The 27,234-nt window shown below is 35.2% G+C and overlaps 1 protein-coding gene across 7 annotated transcripts in view; it reads left to right on the plus strand.

Moving 5' to 3' along the window:
• LOC113947481 (dynein heavy chain 5, axonemal-like) overlaps positions 1-27,234 on the plus strand; it is a 153,602-nt gene that overhangs the window by 13,812 nt on the left and 112,556 nt on the right. For 6 of the 7 annotated variants that reach the window (XM_027644062.1, XM_027644063.1, XM_027644064.1 and 3 more), the window contains exons 10-33: positions 296-461; positions 575-668; positions 1,871-1,969; positions 3,328-3,509; positions 4,895-5,014; positions 5,714-5,915; positions 7,306-7,401; positions 7,750-7,923; positions 8,017-8,106; positions 8,817-8,972; positions 9,935-10,074; positions 11,711-11,862; positions 13,962-14,169; positions 14,839-14,926; positions 15,043-15,166; positions 15,285-15,448; positions 16,540-16,632; positions 17,812-18,015; positions 19,846-19,926; positions 20,010-20,414; positions 20,561-20,679; positions 22,909-23,045; positions 24,038-24,200; positions 26,990-27,101. In XM_027644062.1, the coding sequence (XP_027499863.1) occupies positions 296-461; positions 575-668; positions 1,871-1,969; positions 3,328-3,509; positions 4,895-5,014; positions 5,714-5,915; positions 7,306-7,401; positions 7,750-7,923; positions 8,017-8,106; positions 8,817-8,972; positions 9,935-10,074; positions 11,711-11,862; positions 13,962-14,169; positions 14,839-14,926; positions 15,043-15,166; positions 15,285-15,448; positions 16,540-16,632; positions 17,812-18,015; positions 19,846-19,926; positions 20,010-20,414; positions 20,561-20,679; positions 22,909-23,045; positions 24,038-24,200; positions 26,990-27,101 (3,569 nt within the window). The remainder of the gene's footprint in view (positions 1-295; positions 462-574; positions 669-1,870; positions 1,970-3,327; positions 3,510-4,894; positions 5,015-5,713; positions 5,916-7,305; positions 7,402-7,749; positions 7,924-8,016; positions 8,107-8,816; positions 8,973-9,934; positions 10,075-11,710; positions 11,863-13,961; positions 14,170-14,838; positions 14,927-15,042; positions 15,167-15,284; positions 15,449-16,539; positions 16,633-17,811; positions 18,016-19,845; positions 19,927-20,009; positions 20,415-20,560; positions 20,680-22,908; positions 23,046-24,037; positions 24,201-26,989; positions 27,102-27,234) is intronic. The other variant, XM_027644065.1, reaches the window with a different exon arrangement.

The raw sequence follows: 27,234 nt of genomic DNA on the forward strand, positions 1-27,234 counted from the left end.
AACATGATTCTCCCCAATCCATATTGCTGTATTTTGTTTTTCTATATGAACTCCCTGTATTTTTAACTGTTTCCACCGTAAAGGATATGCAATAGTAGCAGAGTAGATAGATACAAGTTTTATGTGTGCTTCTTGTTACAATCTTAATCCTTTCCTGTTGTTGGTCAGTGATTCAAATATACTCAGTTTACATAGTCTTAGATTATGTTTTGCAAGAACATTTTACATCTGTAGTTTAAAATTCTCTGTTTATTTCCTGGTGCTTATAAGACTGTCCAATTCTATGATTTTGAAGGCAGTAACACAGAAGTCACTGAGAGACTTGAAGAAGTGATCAGGATTTGGACCAAACAGATCAGACAAGTTTTAGTGGAGAGAGAACAAATAAGAAGAGAAGCTGACGACGTTGGTCCATCTGCAGAACTGGAACACTGGAAGACAAGAATGTCGTCATTTAACAGGTCAAATCTCTGCATTATTTCTCACAGAGTCTTGGGGAAAAAAAGCGTATTTTTAAAAATAAATGTAAACTTTCATTCCAAAGTGAGTATTGTATGTGTTTCTTTCTTCAAAGCCTTTTAGATGAGATCAAGAGTTCAAGAGTAAAGAAAATTATAAGTATTCTTCAGGCAGCAAGATCAAAGACATTAAAGCAGTGGAAAGAACTGGTAATTACTACTTTCTAATTTAAGTTTTAAATTATTACAGTACTGTATTTGTAATACACGCAGAACTGAACACAATGCTAAAAATAGCTTTGAGTGTTTATGCTGGTTTTGTACTGTGGTAAATATCCATTTGTTGGAACATAAAACATCAATGATTCTGAAGTTAAATAGATAACTTGAAAAGAAGTCAGTGCTTTTGTAATGTGTCTTTCATTAATGTAATAGGTGGAATGGTTGTGCAGAAGTAAAGCAATGCAGCAATACAACATCTTTTTGTCTCTCAGCAACTGAACCCTGAGCAGGCCAACTGTAGAGGTGTCTGAAATGTGTTCATCATATTATGTTTAGAATTATTGACAGCTGACTTTTTGTAGCATAACTGCTACTTCGGATAATTGGATAGCTGTAATGTAAACTTATCAGTCAAAACTGTAGGCAAGTCAGAAAACATAAGCTGTAGACCACGTACAGTCAATCAGACACTCACCCACCCCCACCCCCAAACACCAGAATGCAGATCCTCTAGCACATAAGAAAGTATTCTACTGTTTTGAAAACAGACCAGGAAAACAGTGCTACCTTACTGAGTTTTTGTTTTATTTGCTTACCATATTTGCTGACTTATTTGATAAATGGTATTTGGATCAAAGTGTCTATACAGAGCAAGTACAACCCAAGGACGATAAATTGGATTTCTTTCTTCATACAAAATAGCCTCCTAAGTACTGAATAGTTCCACCTGACATGAACAGAAAGATACATGCACTAGCTGTGAACTCGTTTTCCCTAACAATGTTTGTTAAAAAATGTTGGGAAACTCTGGTACATTTCAAGGGTCTTGTCTAAATTCTGTAGAACGGGTACCATACTGAAACAATTCTGAAATTTAAGTTGGATTATCAAAACCACACTAATGTACTTCCATGAGGAAGGAAAAGCTTTGGGGGTCTGAGTAAGTACTTCCTTTAAACCTCATCCAAAATGTTGCTAATTGCCAGGAATATCTTACCAATTTTTGCATGTAAAAGCAGTTATTTCTTATGTAAAAAATAAATCACATAATTGAAAACACTTCTGTGCGAAAAAGCTTGCAAGATGGAATCACAATCTTATGATAGTGTGCACCGTAAAAGAGCAAGAACCTGTTCAGAAAATTTTCACAGTAATAATTGTATTTCTTTTTTTTTTCCCCCTCCCTTCAGGATGGTAGTATAACAATTGCTGCCAATGAAGCTAAAGACAACGTGAGATATTTATATACACTGGATAAATTTTTTGGTCCACTTGCCAATGCTTCACCTGTAAGTAGTACTCTAAAGGCATTTAATATAAAATTAGGAAAAGAAGGGGAGAGCTTTTGCTGCTTAAAAAAGATATTTCTCCTTTCAATATTTATCTCATTTTTGGTGATTAGTGGACAGCTTAACTCCTTAGGCATTAGTGAATTGAACTTACAGATTTTGAATTAACCAGAGATAATTTTTTTGTGTGTGTGGGAAGTAGTTGCCATTCCAGAGGATAATTGAAGGACATGAAAAAACTAAGCATAAGATTGTGTTTTTCCAAGCATGATAATGAGCTGAATTGCCTTTGTGAGCTTGGGCCTTACATAGGGTACCTCTTCCTGTCTGCGTGCTTCAGTTAGAAGTTACTTGAGATTGTTTTATTGCAAATGTCATAAAGTGATCTTGAGCTGAAATTGGTTGGCTTCCACTTATTTTACAGGCTAAAGCTGTTTCTTTTGCATATAGGACTGTCATGCTGGTTGATAAAACTTATTTTCTTAACCATGTGGGTCTCAGAGTTCATTTTTTTAAGTGAGAACATGAATTTTGAAGATATAGTCACCAGGCAAAATTGTCTAAGTTTACACATTTCAGAACATTGACACATGATCCATCTGATTACAATTTTTCTAAACAATGTTTTCAAAACTTGAGTACTTTTGAATCCACTGTACTATGCTACACTTCTCTCCTTCTGCAAATATTAATCATTCTGCCATATTGGATTTGAATTTTAGATACCATATTTTTGTTATCCTTTTCCAGATCAGTCACTGTCTCTTGTTCTGGGTTCTCAGTGTATCTGGCTTGCATGCATTTCTGTGAAATCTTCCTATGGGAGAGAAAACTGTATAGTTCAGTATCCTCATTAAGAGTGAGATTATTGTTGTCTTTCCTCCCCCTTCCGGATTTCTCTTCTGTACAGATCTAGGCAAAATGAGCAAAGGCCAACTTTTTTCTTGTCGTTCTCTCAGCAGACCTCTCGGTGCCAACTCTTTTGTAGCAGTGTATGACTTCTTTTCCTCAGGTAGTATGTTTGTCTGCAAAGCAGGCTACAGCACCTTCATATACTGGAGGCCATGGCCAAAAAAACTACAGCCGCTGTTTTTCCTCTGGAAAATCCCACTCTGGAAAAAGAACTATTCATTTATTCACTACCCTTTTCCCACCTTTTTCTCTTGGTCATAGTGTGGTAAGTCCCTGCAAATGAATTGGATGATCCAGTTCATAGTGAGATATCTTCAAGAGCAATGTGTTACAATCAGAAAGATGTTTATCCGCTGACAAACATATTCCTGGAGCGGTCATATTTTCGACTGTGTTAATTTTCAGGAAATTCAAATTGCTGGCTTTCCCATTTTTTCCTGTTGTAGGTAACAATGATGGAACATATACCCAGTTTAATGAATACCATCTGTATGATTTACTGTACATCATCATACTACAACACATCAGAGCGCATGACGTCTCTTTTTCTTAAAATCACGAATCAAATGATTAACACATGCAAGATGTATCTATGTGAAGGTGTTTCAAAAATCTGGGATCTGGACAGGTGATAGAATTTTAATTTCATCTTCTTTTGTTGGCACTAGAAGTAAAATTACAGATTAGTCATCAAGATTATTAATAGGTAAATTTAAGTTGCCCTTTGTCCTCCTACCAGGCACTGATTCCCGTGTTGACTGTAAGCTTGTAACTACTGATTTGGTGTAGAATTAAGTACTCTGCAAGAACAAATTTACTATCTGTTGTGAAAAAAGCCTGTTATTGAAAACCATGTAATGTATACTAGTATACAGCACTTGATATATTGTCCCCATGGACAAAACACACTTAAGAACTGTGAGCTAATGTTCTTCATTAAAAAGCTACAAGGACAGACTGACAAACTTCCATCTAAGATCTGTATTTTGCTGTTAGTGGACAGGAAAGTCAGTTTGAGGAAGGGGACAATACATACCAGGACCAGAATCACAATTCAGTTGTACTCTGGAGCGAGGTATGTGGGTGATAAGATGGGACTCAGACTTGTATTTTCTGAGTATTCTGGGGAGCATACTGTATATGGAGTATAAACGGTGCTAATAAAGCATCTTAAATTAAAAAAGCTAGATTTACTGTAAGTTTGCTAGTTAGACGTACCTAACTAGTGTTTTTCTTCTTTTCTATTGTTCTTAGTATAGCTGTTAGTATAACAGTAGTCTATGGTTTTCAGTAAATGTTAGGCACTATACAGAAAATGAACAAAAAGTTTGCTCCAAGGAGCTTGCAATCTTTGTGGGCATCACTTCCAGGAGAAATAAAGGCAGCATTTCAAAGAAGGGATGAGTTAGCTGCTCTATGGCTACTTGTCCAAGTGCTTCATTCAGCATAAATTGAAGCCCAGAGGTGTTTGTATGAAAGTTATCCATTGGGTGGTGAATGCTGATGTCGCTGGCAGAACAAATGTATCTGAAGGATGAGTGTATAAGATGTAACTAAGTTCTTCCTGGTGTATCTTTTTAAAGAAACAAAGCTTTCCTCAAGCTTACTGTAGTCCGGAAAAATACTTTCACAGTCCTGTCTCCTTAGAAAAATACCAAAGAAACAAGCAAAGGAAACCCTATCAGCAGTATTCAATACAGAAGATGAGAAATGACCAAACTGCAGGCATTCAATAGCCAGCATTAACCTGGTATAAATCCTTTCTGGACTATGGTGTGAAAGTTTTGGTTTGATGACAACATAACCTAAACTAAAAATATACGATCTAGATAACAGATTTAAGCCAAAAGCTTTTCATGTAAAGATCATACTTTGAATGTTTTTCACAAAATGTGTAATTTTGTGTTTTTATTTTTCAAAGTTGCATATCTGACTGAAATGTTTTATTTTTTTTAATATTCTTTTGAGGACACCCTTTGAATGATTCTCTGTCTTCTGTGCTTTCTTCCTCAGGCAAGAATTGCTAAAGAGGATACAACAATGCATTTCCCTCAAAGAACAGTACCAAACATCCTTTCAGAAAATTAGGAAAGAGCTAAAGGAAAATCCAAATGACAGGCAATTTGATTTCAGGTAAATAATTCACTTTAATATGGAATCATATTGGTGTATACAACTTATAAATGAGATGGCATATTATCTGCTGACTAACAGAAAGTCTAAATTCTCAATTAAAATCAACTGTTTATTATAATCAGAACATGACCTTGCATAGGCTTTTTTTATTCTATTCAGGAAGAAACTAGTGACAGGTTTTTGCCAGTCCCTTGTTGATTCAAGAGCTGTCCAAGAGGACTTCAGGGGAATTTATGCATGTTTTAATTTAATACAAATGGATATGTATGGTCTGAAATACCAACAAATTTGAGTCATGAATATAAGTAAAAACACTCTAAGGGAATTTAGTCAGCTTTGGGCTGGGTTGTCTATCACAATGCCAAGGGGAGTTTTACCTATATTAGTACTTAAAGCATGAGGCATTTCTTCGTATTATATGTTCACATTTTGATCTCCTGTAAATGTCTTATTTGAAAGAATAACTCCTGTGAAATGTGGTAAAGCTTTTAATTGACATATATAAGGATTAAACGTTTTCTAGTTTATGTCCATTAGGTTAAAATGGTTTTTACTTGGTTTGTAATTATTAGAGCACGAGGGTTTTTTTGGTGTGAAACTTGATGGCACTTCTGGTAGAATATATGTGGATTAAATAGAAAAAATCTGTTGCAAAGAGGTTTGCATTACAATTCCTCTCTTACTTTGTTATTTTAGTGAAAACTATATATTTGGAAAATTTGATGCCTTCTGTAAACGTTTGGAGAAGATTTCACATATGAGCAATATTATGGAAAGCCTTTTAGAACTCCATCATATAAAAATAGAAGGTATTGAAGAGATCACTACTCATTACCAGAGCATTGCTACAAATACCAAATCCAAAGAGTATGATGTTCTGGATCACAGAAAAAAAGAGGTACATATATTTGGCACTTGTGTGATAATCTCTGCCTTAACTCTGTGCTTCTCACTGGAGCTATGCAAAGAATGTTAAATATTGTAACAATGCATATATTATTTTGCTGTAACAATAATACTAATACTTTCATATCTTTTAACACAATTTAAAAGTGTTAGGGTAAATTTGGGGTTTATTTCAAATTTTTCTGTGTGATGGGTAACGCTACAAACAAGCTTTCCTAAACTTGATTGTTTTGAGATGCATAGTGAAAACTAATGCAGGCATGTCAACACAATAAATACAGTTTATCTAATTGTGAGAGTTCCTTAGTGTTATTAGAAATACTTAGTGGAATAGTAATGGAGTATTATAATGAAGTTAGTAAAGGCACATAGTTGCACATTTTAGATGGAGAAGAGAATCCTATCACTCCCAGTGCTGAACAGAATGATAAAAACTAAAGTGGTTTTTCAAATGCTTCGGTCTTATGTTTTAGTACATCCTGTACATTCTGGAATTGAACTGCTTTTTTTTTGAGCTATAACCTGCTTATTTTGCAGGATTAATAGTCTCACAAAAGTAATTCTAGAAATGTTGACTTACTCTCCTGCCTTCCTGAACTATAGCTTTCAACTGTCATTAACTTTCCTTTAAATGTTTAAGTCTAAAGTACCTTTGGCTTTCTTCTAACTGGTTGATGGCTTCTGTTTCTCTGGCTTGTGTTGGTTGATGTGTCATGTTAGCCTGTGTTACTTGCTCTATGACTCTTTTCTGAAAGAGTGCATTTACTGTTAACTGGAACTTGGAGGTGTTAAAAACCAGTATGGCTTTACGCGTAAATAGACTGTGTTCCCAAGTGCTCTCTTTGAGAGGAAGTTTACATTGAACTCTTTTTATAGGCCATCAGTATTTAAGACTTTTAAGAAAAAAATGTTATAGGTGAATATCCAAATTACTTCTAGTTAGGAGCTGTGAAATTTGGTAATAACCTCCCTTAGTCTGTAAAATGCTCTAGAGAGCCTGCCGCTTTGCTCAGCTTTGGTGGGTTTCATACCTGGACAGTGAGCTGAGTACTCTCCTGTGGCAGTACTGGGAGTAGCTAGTGAGTGTGTTCTGTTATCTCTGGTTAGATTACGAGATTTCCTCCTCCTATCGGTGTTCCTCTGTGCTCCTTTGTGTTCATGAAGATGAGATTTCAATCATTTCACCTAACATTGCTTATATTTATTTGCTTTGCTTAGAATGTAAATACTTTCATTGATGATGTTGTTCCTGTTCTTTTTAATTCAGTGCTGAACAGGTACACTGGGCAGATAAAGCAAATTCCCCAAAAGCTATAGGGAAAGGATTTTATACAGGGAAAGGCAGCACTATAGATGATTTTTTTCTTTTGCTCTTATTCTAGTTTGAAAAAGATTACCTTGAATTTAAGAACCAAATTGCAGCATTGTATGAATCCATACAAGAATTTGTGGATTCGTGGTTTGAGAAGACTGTAACTGTAAGTGATGTTACAAATGCAAACCCCTTGTTCTGGTGCTTAGAAAGGCTGAGTACCCATAGCTCCTACTGAACTCCTTCATTACTGCCGATGCTTTGTACTGTACTGGTGGCTAATTTTGGAGGACATCAAGCCTATTACAAGTGTTCTAAAATTTGCTTGCAGAACTGCTGGAAAATAATGTTCATTCTTACTTGGTGCCAGGCTTATGTTCCCTCTTTCCCCTATATTTTTAAGTTTATTTTTACAAATTTACATAACATATTCTAAATTAATAAAATAGTTTATGAACGATGACTTTTTGAACTGTTAACATCTTTGCAGTAAGTTCTCCATTTTCCTTTTTAGACTGAACAGATGCTGGTACTTCTGATGAAACTTGAGCAAATAGGAGAAAATAATATTGATCTTAATGAGAAGTATACCATTGTCCTTCAGAAGTACAGCCAAGACTTGGAGTTTATTCAAGAACTCTACCAGAAGGAAAAGGAAAATCCACCTATACCCCGTAATATACCACCAGTAAGAATGAAAGAAATGAGAGAGAAAAATTACTTTACTTCTTGACTGTTTTTAAGTTAATGAAAATATAACCTCCTATTTTCTGTGTTTTAGGTAACAGGGAAGATTATGTGGGCTCAGCAGTTATTCAGAAAAATTGACCATCCAATGACATTCCTTAAAAAGAAAACCACACTTTTGAAGGTTGGAAATAAGCAGAGGAACCCTTATACTAAGCTTTCAAGGATGTTATTAACAAACACATGATTTATTTTTATACTCCTGCACTCACTTTTCTAGAAGCTTGTATCTAAGCTCATGCAACAGGAGGGATAGGTGTTAGCATTTGCTCCAGGTTTTGAATTCCTTTTTGCAGCATTGTTATTCTATGGCTCAAGACAGTGACTTCCGTCGAAACATTAAGCTAATGAATCAGACCAGTGCTTCTGTCCCTTCTGGGATTTGACTCATGTTAATTATGGTAGTAGCACTGTTGGCTGTGTACCTAAGCTTAGAACCTTCTGTCTGATGTGCTCTGTAATGAAGAGGACCTCAAACACTAGCCACACTTCATGAAAGAATATAATTTGTATAGCTTTCTCAACAGACCATCAATACCTTGTATAGGCCATGGTAACAGAGTTTGTCTAATGGGCAAGACTGGGAGGAAAAATCAGGAAAAGAGTTATGCTGGTTAGAGCAGTTGAATACTTTTTGATAATTGAATTCCTAAATATATTGCTATGTTCCTGTGTCCTACCTTGTCTCTAAAATAGCATAATTTAGAGTTTTCTATTTCTGTTTCGTTTTCCTAGGACTGGAGAGAGAAAGCCTAGTGGAGGGACTTTCTCCTATGTTAAACTCATTAAATTGTTTAAGTGATGTATGCTTTTTATTTTTCCCATAAATTGCAGACACTGGAAATGAAAAAGGTTGTTAAGAACTACAATAAAATGGCTGCAGTTCTTTTGGAATTCGAACTTATTTATTATAGGGCTTGGTGTAGATTTGCTGACCAAGCTAGAAATGCTCTGTGTGCTTCCTTACTTGCCAGGCACCCAGAAACTAAGGTAAATATGATTTATTCTTTGTATTACTGTTACATGATTTAATATTACAAATGCTACTTTATTAATATCATAGATAGGCAAGAAGGCATTAAAATAACCTTAACAGGGTTAAAGAATGAACAACTTGAATTGGAATATTGGAATATTTTTTCATTTTTGTTTCATCATGTCTCTTCTTCATAAGGCTTCTGCCTTATTCAGGGTATAAAAGAGACAGTAGCCAGGAAATACATATCTACTATTGACTTATCTACATCTTTTAAGATATTGTTTCCTTGTTTATTTTCTGTGCTAACCAGAACTTTAGTCAAAGAAGGAAGTTTTTATTACATCATGGTCTTTTCTGTAGTGATCAATATCACTGTGTTGGATATATTGCAAAAATTCATTAATTTGCTTTCAAAACTGATTGCTGAGACAGAAAATCTTACCATTCTTACTTCACAGGTTATTTTTTCTACTGTAGTGCACAGAAATTATGATACAAATGTGGCATTTTTTGTACTAATGATTCCATAATGGACAACTAGAACCTAGTTTTCAAATTTATTTAGCAACTCAATTACATTTAGTGCCTCCAAAAACATAGAGATTAACCTTCACAATATCTCCCCCTAGTTACCATTGGAAAAAGTGAGATAAAAAGGCAAATTAGCTTCAACAGAATGTAGATGCAGAACTAGAATTAAACTTGGGAAGTCACGAGAGCCAAGTGTTTAAGGCACGGTGAAGGTGTTACAAGGAATTGAAATCAGAGTAAGATATTGGTTGATTAACACTTTGGGAAACTTGTATATTTGTAGAGGAGGTTGAGGATCTGTGTAGAAACGTGGGTATCCATTTAAAAAATCTTCTTCAGTCATGTACATCTTTCTATATGATCCAGTTATATCACACTACATGTAACTACCAAACTGTCTTATTTTCTATTTCTTTTTTTTCCCTTGTACTGCTACATGAAGGAATTATTTGTAAACTTAGATCCAATGCTCCTGGAAGTACTTTATGAGACAAAATACTTGAAAAAAATGCATTTTGAAGTTCCAGATGTTGTCCTTGTCTTGTGTGCAGATGAAGAACAGATTAAAAGACGTCAAATGGAGTAAGTGAACACTTTTTGGATTTGTTTCTTGTCTGCAAAATCCCTACCTTTGAGTCGATTGCATATGTTGCTTTTGATTTATTGTGATTTTTCTCTTTGATGGAGTTTAATTGAATTTTAATTGCTTTTCCCTGCATTTCCATATTAATACTGTTAAAATGTTAACATATCTCATTACCAGAAACGCCTACACGTTTTTGTTTTGTTACTTCAGCAGCTGCTCTGGCAATGCAGCTCCTAGGTACCTCTAAGGCATCTATGCACTGTAACATAGGGATTACACTCCAAAATATTACAGTTAACATCAAAAGCTTTTTTTTTCTGTTGGAAATACAAGCTGGAATTTTCCACTTGATTACAGCACAACTCCAACATTTATATAGCTAATACATCACCTCAGTTATAACATGCTCTCTCTCTCCTGTTGAATATCTAAAATCACTTTTGTTGATTTTAAATAATGTCTTTCTGTTTCTTCTAACAGTCCAAATCCCTGCTGCAAGAGTTGTTTTCATTCCCAGGGATCCTGATTATTAATTGCTAACTTTCTAAGCAAGGATGAGCAGTCTTTAAAAAGCAATGCTTTGTGAGGAACATTTCTAAATAGAATTGGACAAAAAGGGACAAAGTTCAAAGAGTTTCATAAACACTTCAATTCAACCCCTCCTCCCTTTTTCTGTTGTTAAAGTTTTTAGTCTTTCACTCTTATAATGTGACATTTTTCACTGATTTTCTGTGGAGTGTTTAAGGACAAACTAACCATGAATTTTTAATGTGCAAGGCAAAATCTGTGTTACAGACCTCCAAAAAGCAACAGCCCGAACTTTTTCCATCCAACAGGAAAAAAAAGTACAGAAAATGTTTGCAGTAAAAAGAGAACCCCAAATTTACCTTTGACTTAAAAAAAGACTTCAGACTTACTCCCCAAGCAAAGAAGAAATATTCAGAGGCTGTAGATTTTTAATTAACAACATCTGAAAAACAGTGCTGGGTATATTGCGAATGAGTTATCTCAGTATACAGTTTGTAACAATGTTGTCTACAGTTATGATTTTAATCTGGCATAGAACACAACTATTGCAGTTTTTTTGCAGCAGTTCTTGTAAGGAACCCATTATATATCTGACCTTTGAGTTATATTTGCTTCTAATTCTTGTTTATGCAGCTTCTTTTTGTAGCTCCATTTTCATGGAAGGATACCGGTAAACCTTTATTCAGAATTTGGCCTCTTTTTCTCTGGGATTTGGTGTTCTTCGTGGTTTGGATCTAGGTTTCCCTATAAGCAGCATCATTTCATGTCATGTCTTGTGAGATAGGAAGAAGGAAACAAAAATGCCATGTTTTCAGTTTTCTGTTTCTTTTTCTTTTTTTTTAGTTATAATTAATTTTTCTTGGAAGAGAAATTCTCTAAGTTGATCACAGTCACTTTACTGTGACTTTACAGACTTTCTCCAGTCTGGTTCTGCTGTTGGTGAGGAGAAAGAGGCTTAGTTTGAACTAGGAAGATCTGGAAAGAGTTCTTTTTTTTAAGACGGGATCAGAACTTGCAAATCTTATTAAAAGAAAATGAGTCCAAACTTCTGTATGTTTCAAATATATAAGTAAAGCACATTATAAAGATGATCACGTCTTTCAGACTCCAGAATCTGTTGATCAGTTACAAAGAACGTCTGAATGGGATTCCTGTTATGCTGAAACCACTGATGAAGCCATTTATAGGACAAGTTGAGGATGCCCTGACTCCGGGTCTGACGCAGCTGTCATGGACTTCTTTGAACATCAATAAATGTATGTAGCAGGAGAGGAAGTGGTGAATTGTTGATAGTGTTAGGTACTTGAATTCTGTTTTTATTTCTCTGGGAAAAATATGTTTGTGGACTGATCACTTCAGGTAGATAATTTTAGCCCAATTGCTACAAGAATGTGAGACGAGAGAATGGCCGTGGGTGTTTTAATAATATCTCTTATCTTTTCTATAAAAAAAAATCTTCCTAACTTATGCCAAACATCCCAGAAGTGATATGTCTGAAATCAAGGTTGGAGATTTCTGCCCAAATCGTAATTTTTTTCCAAGAAAACATTTTTTGTTTTGCTCAATGCCTGTATTGAGCTTTTTCCACACAGCCAATAAGATACAACATTATCACTATCAAATACTACATAAAATTGATTAACTGTTGTAAAAGTGTCATTGAAATGGGCATATGTAAAACCATCAGCAAGACTTTTATATTGCAGTTTTGTGAGAAAACAATAACTCATGCTTGTAAATCAGTTTTCAGTTGAAGTTGATTGATGTTAGGCTTTCACCTGTCTTCTTCAAAATGAAAAGCAGCAAGATAAACAGGAACAGCTATGGCCTAAATCTGAAAGTGAAATGGGCACAGGTTTGTGCAGCTGTTCATTTGTGACTCTGCCATGTGGCACTGGTGCACAGGGCTCTGACCTGTGCTTAAGGCAGGGCTGGTCAGCTTCAAGCTTTACTTGACCTTTGCCTGACCAGAGCACAAAAATCCAATGGCAAGTGGTTTTTATGTTTGTTTTTTAGCTCTAAAGTGAGTTTTTGTCCTTGGTTTGCATAGTTTAGTAACACACCAAAAGGAAGTTCTTTACAATATTATTTACTTTTTTATTCATTTAGATACTCGCTGCCATATGTTAAGTATCTGAATAGCTATAATTCAGGTTGTAATGGTTCTTTGTTTCACCATTTGTCCTAGTGGAAACTGGTCCTTTTTTTAACAACTTAGGGGTTATGTAGCAAGAGTATCTGGGCCATTTCCTGATGCTACATCCAGAAGGGAATTCTTTTCTTGAGTGTATGCACCATATATTTTTGAAAATGTGCAATGTGTAACGTGCCCAAATGTATGTTGGACACTTACAAAGTAGCAATTCATTCAGTGTACAAAATAACTGCCTACTGCCAGCAGTGTGCAGAACTCAGAGTGCATGAGCTTGAAATTTCGTCCAGAAGTATGGGAGCTCATAATTGCCTTCTAGACTAAAACTGAGGAGATAAGGCAGACAAATGGATTTAGGATTACTTCATTTATATATATAAAAAAATCTAGGGCATTTGTTGGATTATTTGTCAATTTTAGTCAATAACAAAGACAAGCTCCATCATTAACTTCTTAATAGTAATAAATGAGGTTTTCCACTTAAAGCATCAGTAGTTTGACACCATTCTCACACTGCTGTGCCTTAGATGCCGTAGTGATTTCTTTCTACATACAATAGAAATATATATATGGTGCTATATGGTAATAAAAGAGACAAAGGGTGTCAGGTGACATATTTCTTTCTATTTTGTAGTGAAAGTATGAAAGGGAAAGAATTTTTCCAGTCTATTCAGAAACAGTTGTTTCTACCTTTAGCTTAATAAACACATCTGTTAAAGCATTTAGTTTATCTCTTTCCAAAATAAGTTAGGTCATTCCTATGAAAGAAGAAATCTAGTGGTTTAACAAGGTTACATTCTTGCCTGGGGTAATTTTAGCAATTTAATTTATAAGTGAATTACAATTTTAAAAGTACCACATTTTGCTGTGTGTGTATGTATGTAGGAGGACCAAAATAATTTTGGACACTGGTACTCTTTCTGTTTTACATTAAATTTTGTTGATGCTTTTCACTACAAGGTTAATACCAAAAAGAAGAGATAGTTTGAAGGACATTGTTCTATTTGTTATAAAATGGTATAATTTAAAGATTCAAAAGTAGAGCAAGTCCATCATGTTTCTGTTTCAGGCCTTTATTGCATATTTCTTTGCCATTAAATCTTCATTTTATTGTAATACCTGGAGGGATGGGGGTGGGGGTGGGAAGGGGAGATGAGATCTGTGGTTTGCATTATTTGTTTTCATTTTGTTTTCCTTGCTTAGTTATTCAGAATGTTTATAGTACCCTGAGGGAGTTGGACTATGTAGTCAAAGAAGCGGCTGATATCCTGGAATGCAGAATTGAAAGAATTCTGGAGGACATGTCGAACACTGCTCTGATAATTTTGCCAGAAGATAAACCTATAGATGTGATCTCTTTCCTGGAACAGATAGAAAAGCTTGCTATCTCTTCTTCTTGCAAACTGTCTCAGTAGGTTTATTAATTGCACAGATTTGAAGGCCATTTTTTTGAGGGTTTATTTACGTATTACTTTTCTATGCATACAAACTTTTCTTTTAAAATGTTATTATAACAGAGTTTTAGTTTAAAGCAAAATTATATTCTTAGAATGCAAGGGAGAAACTCCAAAGTATCTTGGACACAGCAATTGTGAAATAGCATCTGTAATGTTTAGCATTTCTTCTTATGGCATTCTAGTCAGTAGCAAAAAAAATGAAGACAGATAAGACTTGAATTCTCATTCACGTGTTAATTGCTTTGAAATTTCTCCACATGTTAATTGCTTTTTTCTTAATGCTTCTTTTATTTTACTAATTCTGATTTCACAGATTGTCTTACTGCATCATCATGATAAGCCTGTTTTATTAACTATTGCTGGAAAAAGCTTTTTTTAAATTATTGTGAAGTCCAGTTGAATCAGATGTAAGAGAGTCTGACAGAGTCTGACAAATGGGTTTCTTGTTAGTCTGCATATTTTAATATCTTAAAATCTCTGTATGCCCTAGCAATAGGAACAAACTATTGAAAAGCATCAAAAGGGCATTTCCTTGCACATAATATTCTTCACAGTGCAATGGAACTGGGGATGTGTGCCTTACATTTGATTTCCTGTGAGTGACTGTAAGGTTGTTTTTGTAGACAGAGTCAGCAAGTGGAATGCTCTGTGTATGAACTTGTAGATAATCTTAAGCACAGGCTGAAAGCAGATGCCGGAAGAACTCTGGAGGTAAGACCTCTACAGTGTCAAAAGTAACCTTTTATAACCTAGTCAGATATTTGATATTTCATTTGTATGCTGGGTAGTATGATTGTTTTCCTAAGAATTTCCCTTTCACTCCTCAGGATTCATATGCCTGTACACATCTTGACATCAAACAGAAAACACGCTGCCAAGAATGCCTGTCCTGTGCTTACTATAATCTAGTGGGACAGCTTTGTCAGAAGAATACTGACTCTTTGGTCAGATGTGAGTCTGTCTTTTTCAGATATGTTTAATTTTTTTAACAAAACTTTGAGATTTTTTCCCCCAAAACTTATTGTGGTAAAAAAAAAATAACTTCACTTAAGTATTAAATTTTTTTTAGGCATGAAGATTTCTTTAGAGTCCTTAAGACATCGATTGCATGTTATTGACTCTAGGTATCAGATGACTAAGGTTGTAGAGACACAGAGGGTTCCTTTGTTCAAAGCTGAAATTCAACTGGCTTTTCCAAATGTTGTCTTGAGGCCAAGTCTTGAAGATATTCAGGTAACAAAATAGTTGCACATCTCAGTCGTTTGTGATAAAACATGTATAAATGCATTGTTTTAAAGCAATATTTACAAGTTTAATCTGGTATAAGAACTAAAAGATAAAAAGTCACTTGAGTTCATGACAACACTGGATGCTAAGCACATGAAGCCAGGGATCATGTTTGTTATGCAGGCCTTTAGAAGGAACTGTTTTTCTAAAAACTCAGTAACTCAGTAATTTACAAACCTCTACTTAGAGGCAAACATTTCAAAATGAATGCAAAAATAAAAATGAATGCCATGAATGCAACCTGATCGATTTCCTGGTCTCCTCAAACTTTTTCAGAATATAAAATCAGTTTAAAGTGTGATTCATAAGTCAGCATTCAGAAGTAGTAAAATGTAAAGAAAAATATTACCTGCCTGAAGCCCTAAACTGTGAAAAAATTTGAACACTCTTTTAAACTTATACTAATTCAGCAAAATTCTTACACATATACTTGCAATGTCCAGTGATGTCTGAAATTATTCACAGAGTTCTTCATGGTGTTGATTTGTGGACTTTTCATTTAGTATGGACTTTTCATTTAGCATGTCAAAATCAGTATTTGAATTATTTCTCAGATTTCATTTGCAACCTTCATAGTGTTGTCAGTAAGAAATCAACCACAAAGTGTGATTTTAAAATGCCAGAGATAGAAGAAGTTATACAATAATTTATATAGCTGCCTGTAGAGATTATAGACTATACCATCACAAATTCAGACAAATGTATCCAGACATTCTGACGTGAATGTGAAAACTATTATTAATAATAAATAACTATGTTTATAACCAGTTTAAGGGGAAATAGTACTATAAGTTATGATCCCCAGTGATTCATGATTACTGTTCGTAAAGGTCTCTCATGTTCTTATTTAAGAACTACATAAACTTTTAAGGACTGTGATAAAACTTTATGGAGTATTCTTTCCCCTTACAAAATGTATTTTGAGTGATCCTACTTCATGCTTATTAGACTATTTCCTGTAAAGATAGAGGTATAATTTTTCAATTTTGGCATCATAATATCTCCTAGTGCTCAAGGGGAATGTTTTACCTTTTCAGAGTGCTGTAAACAAAGCAGTAAATACCATATTATCAATAGCCAAAGATATTCCCTTGTGGAAATTTGCTTACTTACATCATAAACAGCAGCAGGTGAGTATTTTATTTTGATTATTTAAAAAATTTGGTATTTTAATTAACATTTCTTAAGATTATATTCTCTACCAATGCTTGACTTGTTAACTGGTAGATATTCCTGGTTTTTAATCTCTATACCAAGACATTAAACATAAGAGTGATAATTCATAAGCCTTATGTTTGGTGGTTTCTAAAATTAAAATCAAAAGTTACTTTAAAAAAAAATTTTAAATGTACTGTTCAAGTATGATGATGATAGCATAGAACCATTATCTATGTGTACCACCAGCTGAATATAAATTATCAGTCTTCCCTGGCAAAAATTTTATTTTAAGTTAAACTTTCAGCCTGCATATGGTACCTATAATGCTACAGTAATTATTTTTATATAAATATTTTAGCTGGCATCAAAATTAGCACTAAAACCTTGAAAAGGTCTGAGGTCTCGATAGAAACTGAAATTTGTTGAAGTACAAAAATGCACAGTAATGGTAATCATATGGCCTTAATTGTCTCATATGGTAATGCAATATACATCTATGCAGATCTGTGCTAAGAATTATGTTTGTAAAAATATTTTCCTATTTTGTCTACCTGGCATGAAAAATGGATCAGCTCATTTCAATGGAAAAAAACATTCAAGTCCTCCAAATAAAAAATTAATCAATTAAAAAAATAAAAGAACTAGGAGAGAGTGGACTGAACTCAGTTTTATCAAGCAGAATTGTTTACTGATTCCCAAGCAGCCAACCCTCCACTACCTCCAAGACTTTTTAAGAATGGGTATAGATTGTAATTCTACAGTAAAGAGAGCAGGAATGGGTGTAGACTGTAATTCTACACTAAAGAAAGCAGGAAGACGTAAGAGTTGTGCAGAAGGAGAAAACAACACAACTGTACTTGTATAAGGCACGTATTTGACTGATGTAATTTAGAGATGATTAATATAGAGCTCTGCATGACAATTTTTTATGAAATGAGCATAAAAAAGCATTAATTATAGTTCTGTAAAAATCCAAGCTAAGAACAGGGAGTCTCCCTGTGGCTGTTATATCTGCACTTTCTGTCAGTTCCTAGAAGTACTTCATTATTGGTTCCTAGAAGTAGTTCATTATTGGGCATGCCATAATTTAAAAAAACCAAACCCCCAAAAAACTAGTGGACATATGTTTTTTCTTGTTTAATTTATGCCAGGTTGAACAAGCTGCTGCTGTAGAGCTAGGTGATGAGAGCAAACTCACCAGGATGGTGGCACTGAAACCTTTAGACAAGCAGATCCTCGAACATAAGGATGTAAACAAAGTGGTGATCCAACTAAGTACTATTATTTTATCTCTTAAAACTGAAGCATTGGATCTTCTGAACAGCTTTTCTGAATTTTCAAACATCTGGAACAAGGTTAAATACATATTTAATATAATGTTGCTATGTTGTGAAATCTAGATAAATTAAAAAAAATGTTATTGATTGTGTAAAGAATTGCTCAGTCGGATGCATTGGTTTCATGGTAGCATTCATATACCTGTAATTCCTTTTCTGCTCTTGTGTTGACCAGAATTTGCAAATCTTTATCAATTAAACCATCTAAGCAAGAAAGCAGAAGAACAAAAAAGAATGTTGGAGCATAAACAAGCTTATGCTTTCATATGCTTATGCATCTTTCTCACAAAATCTTGTCTGCAGATGTTATAGAAAAGAACAATTTAGCAGAATCTCTGAGTAATTGCAGACTACAAAGCTATTCCTGAATATTAAACTGACTAGTTCTTCTTAAGTAATCACTGCTGAAAGATATTTTTCTATTTCTTCACACACATACACACACACAGAAAAGGTGAAGTAAATCTAGGAAATCTTTCACTAATAAGGATTCCAAAGCTGAAGTGAATTTAGGCTGGTGGTGTACTTATCTTCATTAGGAAATGGGTCCAGTCACATAATGGTAAGCTCCAGGGAGTGTTTTGGCAGGAGACCCTTGATGAAATAAAACCTTGTATACATTCTGACTAGTGACATTCAGCTCTGTGTGGATGGACAACTACTGGTCTTACCTATCAAAGGTGCTTTAGTCAGGCTGAGAAACAAGCAATTAAAACAGTAGTAATCTTATCTTTGTAACAGCTCACTATTTTTAACTTCTCCTTCTTAAATCAACTCATAAGTGAGCATGTTCCCACAGCTGACTCTTTTCTCCAGGCTGAGACAGGGCATTTTCACCTCTTCATGGCTTCTGAGGTTCCAAATCTTAATGCTTAGTTACCTCCGTATTTTGAGATATTGTTTGAGCTAGCCACATGTTGGTAGCATGTCATTTCATCCAGACAAGGCATATTCAGATTGGATGATGCAGTAGCATGATGTTTCTTTTTCACTTAAGTCTTCTAAAGTAGTCAGTTAATCTGCTCCTTGAAGTTAAAATTCTTCAGAAGTTGGCATTGTTCCCCCTGTCTTTGTAATCTCTGTGGGGCCACTGGGAACTGTCACTGGTAACTCATTATTGACCAGAGAAGTGCAAGCAGATTCTCATGGACCTCACAGTGCAGACTGTACAGAAAATTCACTGAGCTGGGTAAAGATCATTTGTCTGTAACTGAACTGAGAATCTAGCACATTTCTTGAGCTGGTGACACTGATGTTCTCAGCTCTGCAGAAACTGGCCTACCTTATGAAAAGATGCTCAGTGCTCTATTGCCTCTGAACAACCTTCAACAGGCTAAATACTCTCTCTTCCCTTAGATCCATCCTTCCCTGCCAGACTGCGATTTCTTCAAATGACCAGGCCATCTGTAGCTAGAAACTGCAGTTAAATATGCTGGTTTAGGAAGACTGAAGATGGCTGAGTGTAATTGCTCCCATTTAAATACCTGTTAGAGGATGCGAGCTGCCTTTGGGGGGTTGCAGGCAGAAGGGACACCGGGAAGGAAGTATTTCCAGCAAAGTTTTAGCAGCTACATTGTAAATTTTGTAGTTATATTTGTATGGATTAGGGATATCCTGACCCGTGTCAGTTTTGGAGTTAGACAGATTTCAAGTTCTATAAAGCATACTGAGCAAAGAGTGAGAGTCAGGAAAAGCAGTTCAAGTAAAATAATTTGTGTTTATAATAATTAATGCTTATATCTTCAGTTCTTTTAGAGAGGGAACATTTATATTTGCACAGTGCATCAGGCAGCTGAGCACCCTATAGGTTATTGTAGTACCAATGCTAAATAAACTTCTCTTATGTAGGATCCAGAGGAAAAAGTGAAGGAATTTATGGATACTAAACCAACAATGGCTGAATTTCAAACTCAAATCAGATACTTTTCTGTAAGTATGTTATCTTTAATAAAAATGAACTGTTCAGTTAAATTTTAGTGAAATTAAAGGCTGAACACTTGTGTTTATCTTAGCAATTAGAAATGCAAATCAGAGAACTCCCCAATCACTGTGCACTGCAATCAGTGGATATTGCAACAGAGTCATTGAAAATAGCTTTAATTCAGGAATGCCGCTCAAGACAAAGAACATTTGGATTAACTTTGACTAAAAAGTCTGCCACAGACGTGGATGAAATTTATTCATTCATTGAAAATGTTAGCAAGAGGTTAAGCAGACCTATCCATGACCTTGACGATGTACGGGGAGCAATGGAAGCACTAAAGGAAATCCGAGAGAATGAGATTAAAATTGACATGACAGTTGGACCTATAGAAGAATCTTATTCTGTGCTTCATAAACACAATCTGCTCTTTCAAGATGGAAATACAGAAAGAGTTGATGGATTGGCCTATGCCTGGAAGAACCTAAACTCACAGGTATCGCAGCTGTATTATTTCTCAAATCATTATCGTGAACTCTCTTAATGTTGAAATTTTAGAACAAACCTATTTTCCTAATTAAATTTTTTGTGCTTTGTTTCCTGCGTCTTTTGTGCCTGATTTTTCTCTTTATCTGCATATAGGCACAACAGGTTGAGGACTTGCTGCTGAAGGTACAGCCAGACATGAAAACAGATTTACTGAGAGGTGTTCAAAAATTCCAGATTGATACTGCAGAATTTTATAAAGACTATAATGAAAAGTAGGTAACCTGTGGTGCAATACAATTATACTTCATTAGTGATTGTTTGAAAGTGGCGTATCTAAAGGGCTTGTGAAAATAAGCACAGCACAGCCTCGCTGTATATATGACACCTGATAAAAGACCTAATTTCAAATTAATGTAAGATAGAAACACAGTCTTACTGTCACAGATTTATTACCATGATTTCAATGCTGAAGTCAGTAAAATTCCGTAAGAGTTAATAGGTTGGGAAAAAAGGTAAATCAAATTCTCAATCCAGATCCAAATTTAAAGTTTTTTCAGGAGTCTAAACTCAACAAAACACTTCAGCAAATATTTAATATTAAGTATTTAAGTAATACCTTCAATGTGACTAGAGATTCCAGTTATGGGCATTTCTTAATTTGCTGAGTCTTAGTCTTATTTTTAAACTTACTTTGACTCTTTTGAAAATTTAAATTGTGGGGTATTTGTGGTTCATTGAACCCTCCTACAGTAGCAACAAAAAAGGAAAGAGAGGATTTGGCTTGCTGTGGTTATAGGTTAATGGTTCTAGGACAGTATATTCACAGCATGTGGCTTTTGGCAATGAAGTTTATGTCAGCAGCTGACCCTGGGCACTCACTGCACACCAACAACCTGTGAGCAGTGTGAAGCAGCTTTATGTATGGCCTCTCCAGGCTGCTGCCTTGATGTTATGAACAGAATTCAGTTCACACATAGAGCATACACTCCTGGATGGCCTTGAAGAGTATCTACTCTTCTCCTGGGTCAGGTGCTTTTGCATTAATGGTCCAAAAGGTAACCAGGTTCTTGGCTTCAACCTTCCCTTCACCAGGAGTGGAAGTTCTTGCAGGCACACTAGCAGTACATTTGAGCAAAAGCTTTAAGACTCCAGCTATAGAAACAAGGTGAAATTTGTACCTCAAAGGAATATATTGGAGCACTAAGTTGGTAATGTGGATACATGCATACAAAGTGCTGCCTGCAGGTCTACTCTCAGAGTTGTCCAGAGGAATTAGTGGAAATACCCTATGGCTGAAACCAGCTTTGGGATCCTGAGAGCACCCCCTACTCCTTAAGGTTGGCCTGGGCTCAGGACCAACTAAGAGCTAGTGCCTCAGAGAGCTTCCCTCTTCCTTTGGTGACAGAGGACTCCCATGCAGCTCTGCAGGGCTGAACCCCCTGGGATCTGCTTTTAAGTTGAGACTTCACTGCTTGGCCCCTGACCTACAGCTCCAGCTCTGCCATAATCATACCTGTGCCCGGCCATGGACCCTACTGAACTGAACATGGATCCCACTGCACAGACCCACTTCTTAGGCTGACCACTGAACAGCCTGGAACCCACTGGACTGTGTCTCATCCTAGCTACCTTCACTAGACCTGCTCCTGACCCTGACTTACTGACTCACCTTCCCTGCTTGATCTTCATGCTGTGTAATTATTGTGGACTTGTTTAAAGATCTGGACTATCATTTGAACCTGACTACCATACCCAGGCCTGCCCTGCTCTTCCTGCTGAGGTACTAGGGGATCAGGCCTTGGCTGCCTCTGCTGACTGTGTTACTGCTTTCATCTGCCAGTTCCATTTTCCTTCCCAAGCAGCCAACCTGCTCTGCTGTGTGATCCCCATCTGCCTGAATTTCTTTCTGGAAATAACCATGGCACAACAGAGGGTGGCATACTTAGAGTTCTCATCCCAAAGGATTATGATGTAGCCAAAAAGTGGTCCCAGGAGTGAAATCTGGGGATTGCACCCAGTCCTACAGCTGAGATGTGCTCATTAGGGAAAATAATATTTTTTCTCTTATCTTTCTGACTACTTAATTGTAGTTCTAGTACCAGCTACCAGAATTTTCACTCCTAAATTATATATCTGCTATCTTTCCCTTTTTACAATATAGATTAAAATAATTATTAAAATATATTTTACAGAATAAACAGAAAATAACAAAAAGCAAACATCTGTAAACTATTTTAGCTGTTCGTAATATATGTGGTAACCCAAATGAATTTTATTATTAGAAAATAAATTGGACTTTCTTTCAAGGACTACTCAGTATGTAATTTTGGTACACTGAATATATGTGGCATTTTTTCTTTTAGTGTCTTTTGTAAAAAATTCTAGAAAAAATGGTAGAAAATATTAAATACTATTCAGTAAGTATGTTCTGTGTTCTGTTGTGCTGCTTTCTGAAACCCATATGGTTGATACTTGTACTGAATTTGCTTTGCTTTTTGCAGGGGGCCTAGCAAGGAGAATATTCCTCCTCATGAAGCAAGTGACAGATTACAAATCTTTCAATCCAAATTTGATGAACTATGGAGGAAATATATATCTCTCTCTGCCGGGGAAGAATTATTTGGTCTTCCTATTACAGGTAGTTTCTCAGGGGATAAGTATTCCTGTTTCTAAGACATTAAATTTTTCTTGTGGCTCTTGCTAAATGCATTCGGTGCTGGATTCATTGTAGAAAAACTCCTTGCAGTAAATTATTATGAAAAACAGCTGTGTGAAACTGGCTTTCAGTCTGCACATACATAAACATCAGGTGGAAAATTTTGCATCTCAGGGTCCAGATGCTCAGCTCTCTTGCTTTTTCTGTTCAGAGCTAAGCACATCTCCTGTCAGTATTCTGCCCTGTACAAATTTGGGAAACATTGCCAAAGAACTCAAATTGTTGCTGCTCCAGTTACATAATGAATTCCCTTGGGCTGTGCAACTGATCTGTAATATCCTTATGTCTCGTAGTCAGACACAGTTCATTTGGAAGGCTATGGTGTGAACTGAAGTTAGAGCAGAATACATGATAAGCACTTTAATTTGTGCATACTAAATTAAGCATACTTTTGTGTCTGAGGGCATATGAAATAATCACAATATATTTAACTAGGAATTCCATTAAAGATGTCAGTTTTAAATGCTTTTATTGTCCAATATATTCTAGATTTTTATTTTGAAATAAATCCCCATCCCCAACCTCTGCTTCTTTAGTAAATAGTGTAAATTGAGATAGGGGATGTTTTAGTTCTTGTCTAAAACTACATTACCTTTACCATTTCATCTACATTTTCAACATTGTCTCCCTCACAGAACTAGGTGCAGCATTTCAGTTATAAGATTCCATCTACTGTTAGAGAAGAATATTTATTAAAAAGCAGCAATCTGAACAATTACTGTGCATCAAAATCTGATGTCTTTACATAATGTAACTGGAAAAGTTTTTCTTACTAGACACCATCTAAAAAACTGCAAGTCAGATTTCATACATTTATTAAGTACCATTTTTAGAAAGACATGGATTTTTATGTTCATGAATACATTTGTACCCAATTAACACTCACAAATTTCTGATTTTAAAATTTGAAACAGAGTATCCTGAACTACACAAAATTAAACGTGAACTTTCATTACTTCAGAAACTTTACAGTCTTTATAATACAGTTACTACTAGTATTGATGGATACAATGAAATGCTTTGGAATGATTTAAATATAGAAAAAATTAACAACGAACTTCTGGATTTTCAAACCAAGTAAGTTGTTTTTTTGTTAAAGTCCATACAATTTTTGTTTCTCAGCTCTGTGTGTTAATTAGCTCATGAAAATTGCTCTGCGGAGCAAAAAACTGTTGGTTTATCTCGAGCTCAGACTTGCTCATGTGTTGGGCACAACTGCACTGTGGTGCAGTATGCAGCTAGAATGTGACCTTAGCTAGTCTGTGAGTCACTTTAGACTTTTTGGGGTATACTGACGTGGTAGGTTGCAGCTTATTTGATAAATAAGGTGCATAAACCTGTGGCAAGGTGGTTGTAACTATAAATATCTTTCATAGCTGATCTTCATATAATACTTTATCAGTGATTCAGTTTACAACTTGTTAGTCCGTGATGTTAGACAGAATTTTGAAGCTACTCTCTACTTCTGCACGTTTGTCTGAATTTGTTCTTTCAAGAAGGGTAGGTAGCCACACTAAATTCTGAGGGTTTATTTATGAGGTTGGAGAGCAGTAATGTTTTCCACATTAAATGCAAAATAGCTTCTAGTAGAAACCATCCTTTGCTGAAGTCAGAGAAATTTTTCCGCTCTGTTGGTAAAGATGCACCTCTTGCAGACCCAGACACGCATTCTCCAGTGTGACCTCAGGGAGGCTTCACCTACATTTTGGTATTATTCAAGAGACTGAGATCAAATCTGTGTTTTTCATCTCATACCAAATCTTTGAAAAACATAGGAAAGGTTACTTATGCTCAGGGGTTTTGGTCATATAGTTTTTTGATCGTGCCATTATTTTAGCAGGGTCCATTTCTGTATACACTGAAGGAGGCAGGTGGAGATTTTCTTCTTTTTCTGGAAAAACGGACTGAACTGCTTTCTAGTCATTAATTTGAAAAAAAACCTCTAAAACCTCTTTTAAAAAATAATACTAGAAATTAATGTATATGAAACATATATACTTCTGCATTCGGACAATGTAAGTCTTGATCTCATTTCAGTAGAATTCTGGAATCTGCTTTGTGATTTTTTCTATAGTTAACTTATATTTTACAGGTTGGTAGGACTCACTCTATGCTTCCTTCTTCAGAACTCTGAAGGAAGCCATTGCATGGTGATAGTTGTGAGTTATGTGTTTCTCTTTGTACTTCACGTGAGACTCTTTTTTTTTCCTCACAATTGTGAAGCTGTTTTGAAGCAAGGTGACTACCAATAGACAGTAAATGCTTTTTTTGTAATAAAAGTCTAACCTAGTACTATCCTTCCTTTGGCAGCTTGCTAGAATTATTGCATTAAGCTATTATCTTCAAAGCTGGAGAAATTTAAACAGTGTGTACAGGGAGTACACAGAAATAGCTAAGATGGTATGCTGTATTATGAAAGAAGCAGGAATACTGGAAATGCAATAAGTACTTCAGCCTAATTGTAAAGATACACATAGTTCTTTACTGTAGTTTTTTTCTACTCCTTTTAAAAGTATTAATATAATAGAAAACCTAGAATCGTGAAAATAGGAATAAAAAAAATAACTGTAGATGAAAATAGAAAGCAATAAAAAGGAGAAATATTTAGAGAAAATGCTGTGGTAGAGACCATTATAGAAGTTTATAATAACATCTAGAGGGAAATTTCTCTTTATATTTTACTGTAATACGGTGTAAAGAGAATGTCCAGTAAATTTAAGAAGAAAATTTAAACCTGATCAATGGAACAGTTTTTTAACATAATATGCAGGTAATAGAATTTGCTGTTAGAAAATACTACTGCGACTAAGACAAAGGAAAAAGTTATTAGTATTAAAAAAAATGCCATTTTCATTACCGAGCTAAGAGATCCCATTTCCAATAGCCATCCCAAGATAAAGTTTGCTAGAACATTACTTGCTGTGCCTCAGGATAGAAGTAGCCAGGAACTGCCTCTTAAAGCCTTATTGATCCAAGGCAGAGTATAATTTCCCATTCTGCAATGTTTTTCTCTAGCCTGCTTAATGCTATCTATTGTTGGATTCAGGATGAAAGACCATAGCAATTATTGTAGTGCCATGACAGTATGCATATGTTCATGTACTTCTTACTAGCAAGCAGTGAAGAATTTGCATATGCGCCAGCATTGTGTGACAGATCTGCCTGATTTTTAGCTGTGAAAAATGGGGAATTTCTTTGAAGGATTTTTTCATTATGAGTTGGTTTTATGCAGCTTTTAGTTTCTGCAATTGAGTGGTAAGAGAACTGCTGTCAGTCTTTGGTCCGTAGCTTCGGCAGATGAAAATTGGCATGACTTGTTAAAAGCAAGAGTAGCTGTGACAATTCACAGTACAAGAGGTTCTTAATTTTCAGTTTCTTCTTAAATTGTGCGTAAAGATTTTCTTTAATTATCTTTTGTACAAACTAGATGTAAAATAGGACTTGTTTGATTGAAAGAGAAGTATTTTTCTGTTTGCAAGCAGACTAGTTTTAGTTTAGGATGTACTTTATTTTGCTTGAAAAATATATTTTGTTTAATCATTTTACCTTTTTACACAATCAGGTGCATTTTCAATTTTTTAATAAAACAATGACACTGCAAAAACTTAAGTTCAAACATGGGTTGCACATCAAATTAACTTCCTATAGTTCAAACTGAAGTAGAAACCAAACCATTCCAGTGTGATCTGTACTGTCTTTAGCAGTGTTTCATGCCTGCAGCCACAAGCAATCCAGCTTGCAACTGGATTTATGTTTACAGTCTACTGGTCCACTAGTTGAAAAATGACAATATATTGTACTATTAAATGGTAGATTTTACTTATTGAGAATAAAATATTTCTTCTTTCTTTTTGTGCTTTTTAAAGAATCCGAAAGTTACCAAAAGCATTGAAGGAATGGCAAGCTTTTCAAGACCTAAAAAAAAAAATTGATGACTTCACAGAGAGCTGTCCTTTGCTTGAAATGATGACAAACAAAGTATGTTCAGCATAATAATTTGGAGATAAGATTTACTTGAAACTCTCCACTGAAGGCTATCATATATGACCATAAGATGCTTTCCCTAATTCTTTTTTACAGATAAAAGCAGCTATACTGTGACAAAAACCTA

This window comes from Corapipo altera, unplaced genomic scaffold (assembly GCF_003945725.1).
Source record: "Corapipo altera isolate COAL_440 unplaced genomic scaffold, ASM394572v1 24b, whole genome shotgun sequence".
Classification (NCBI taxonomy): Eukaryota; Metazoa; Chordata; class Aves; order Passeriformes; family Pipridae; genus Corapipo; species Corapipo altera.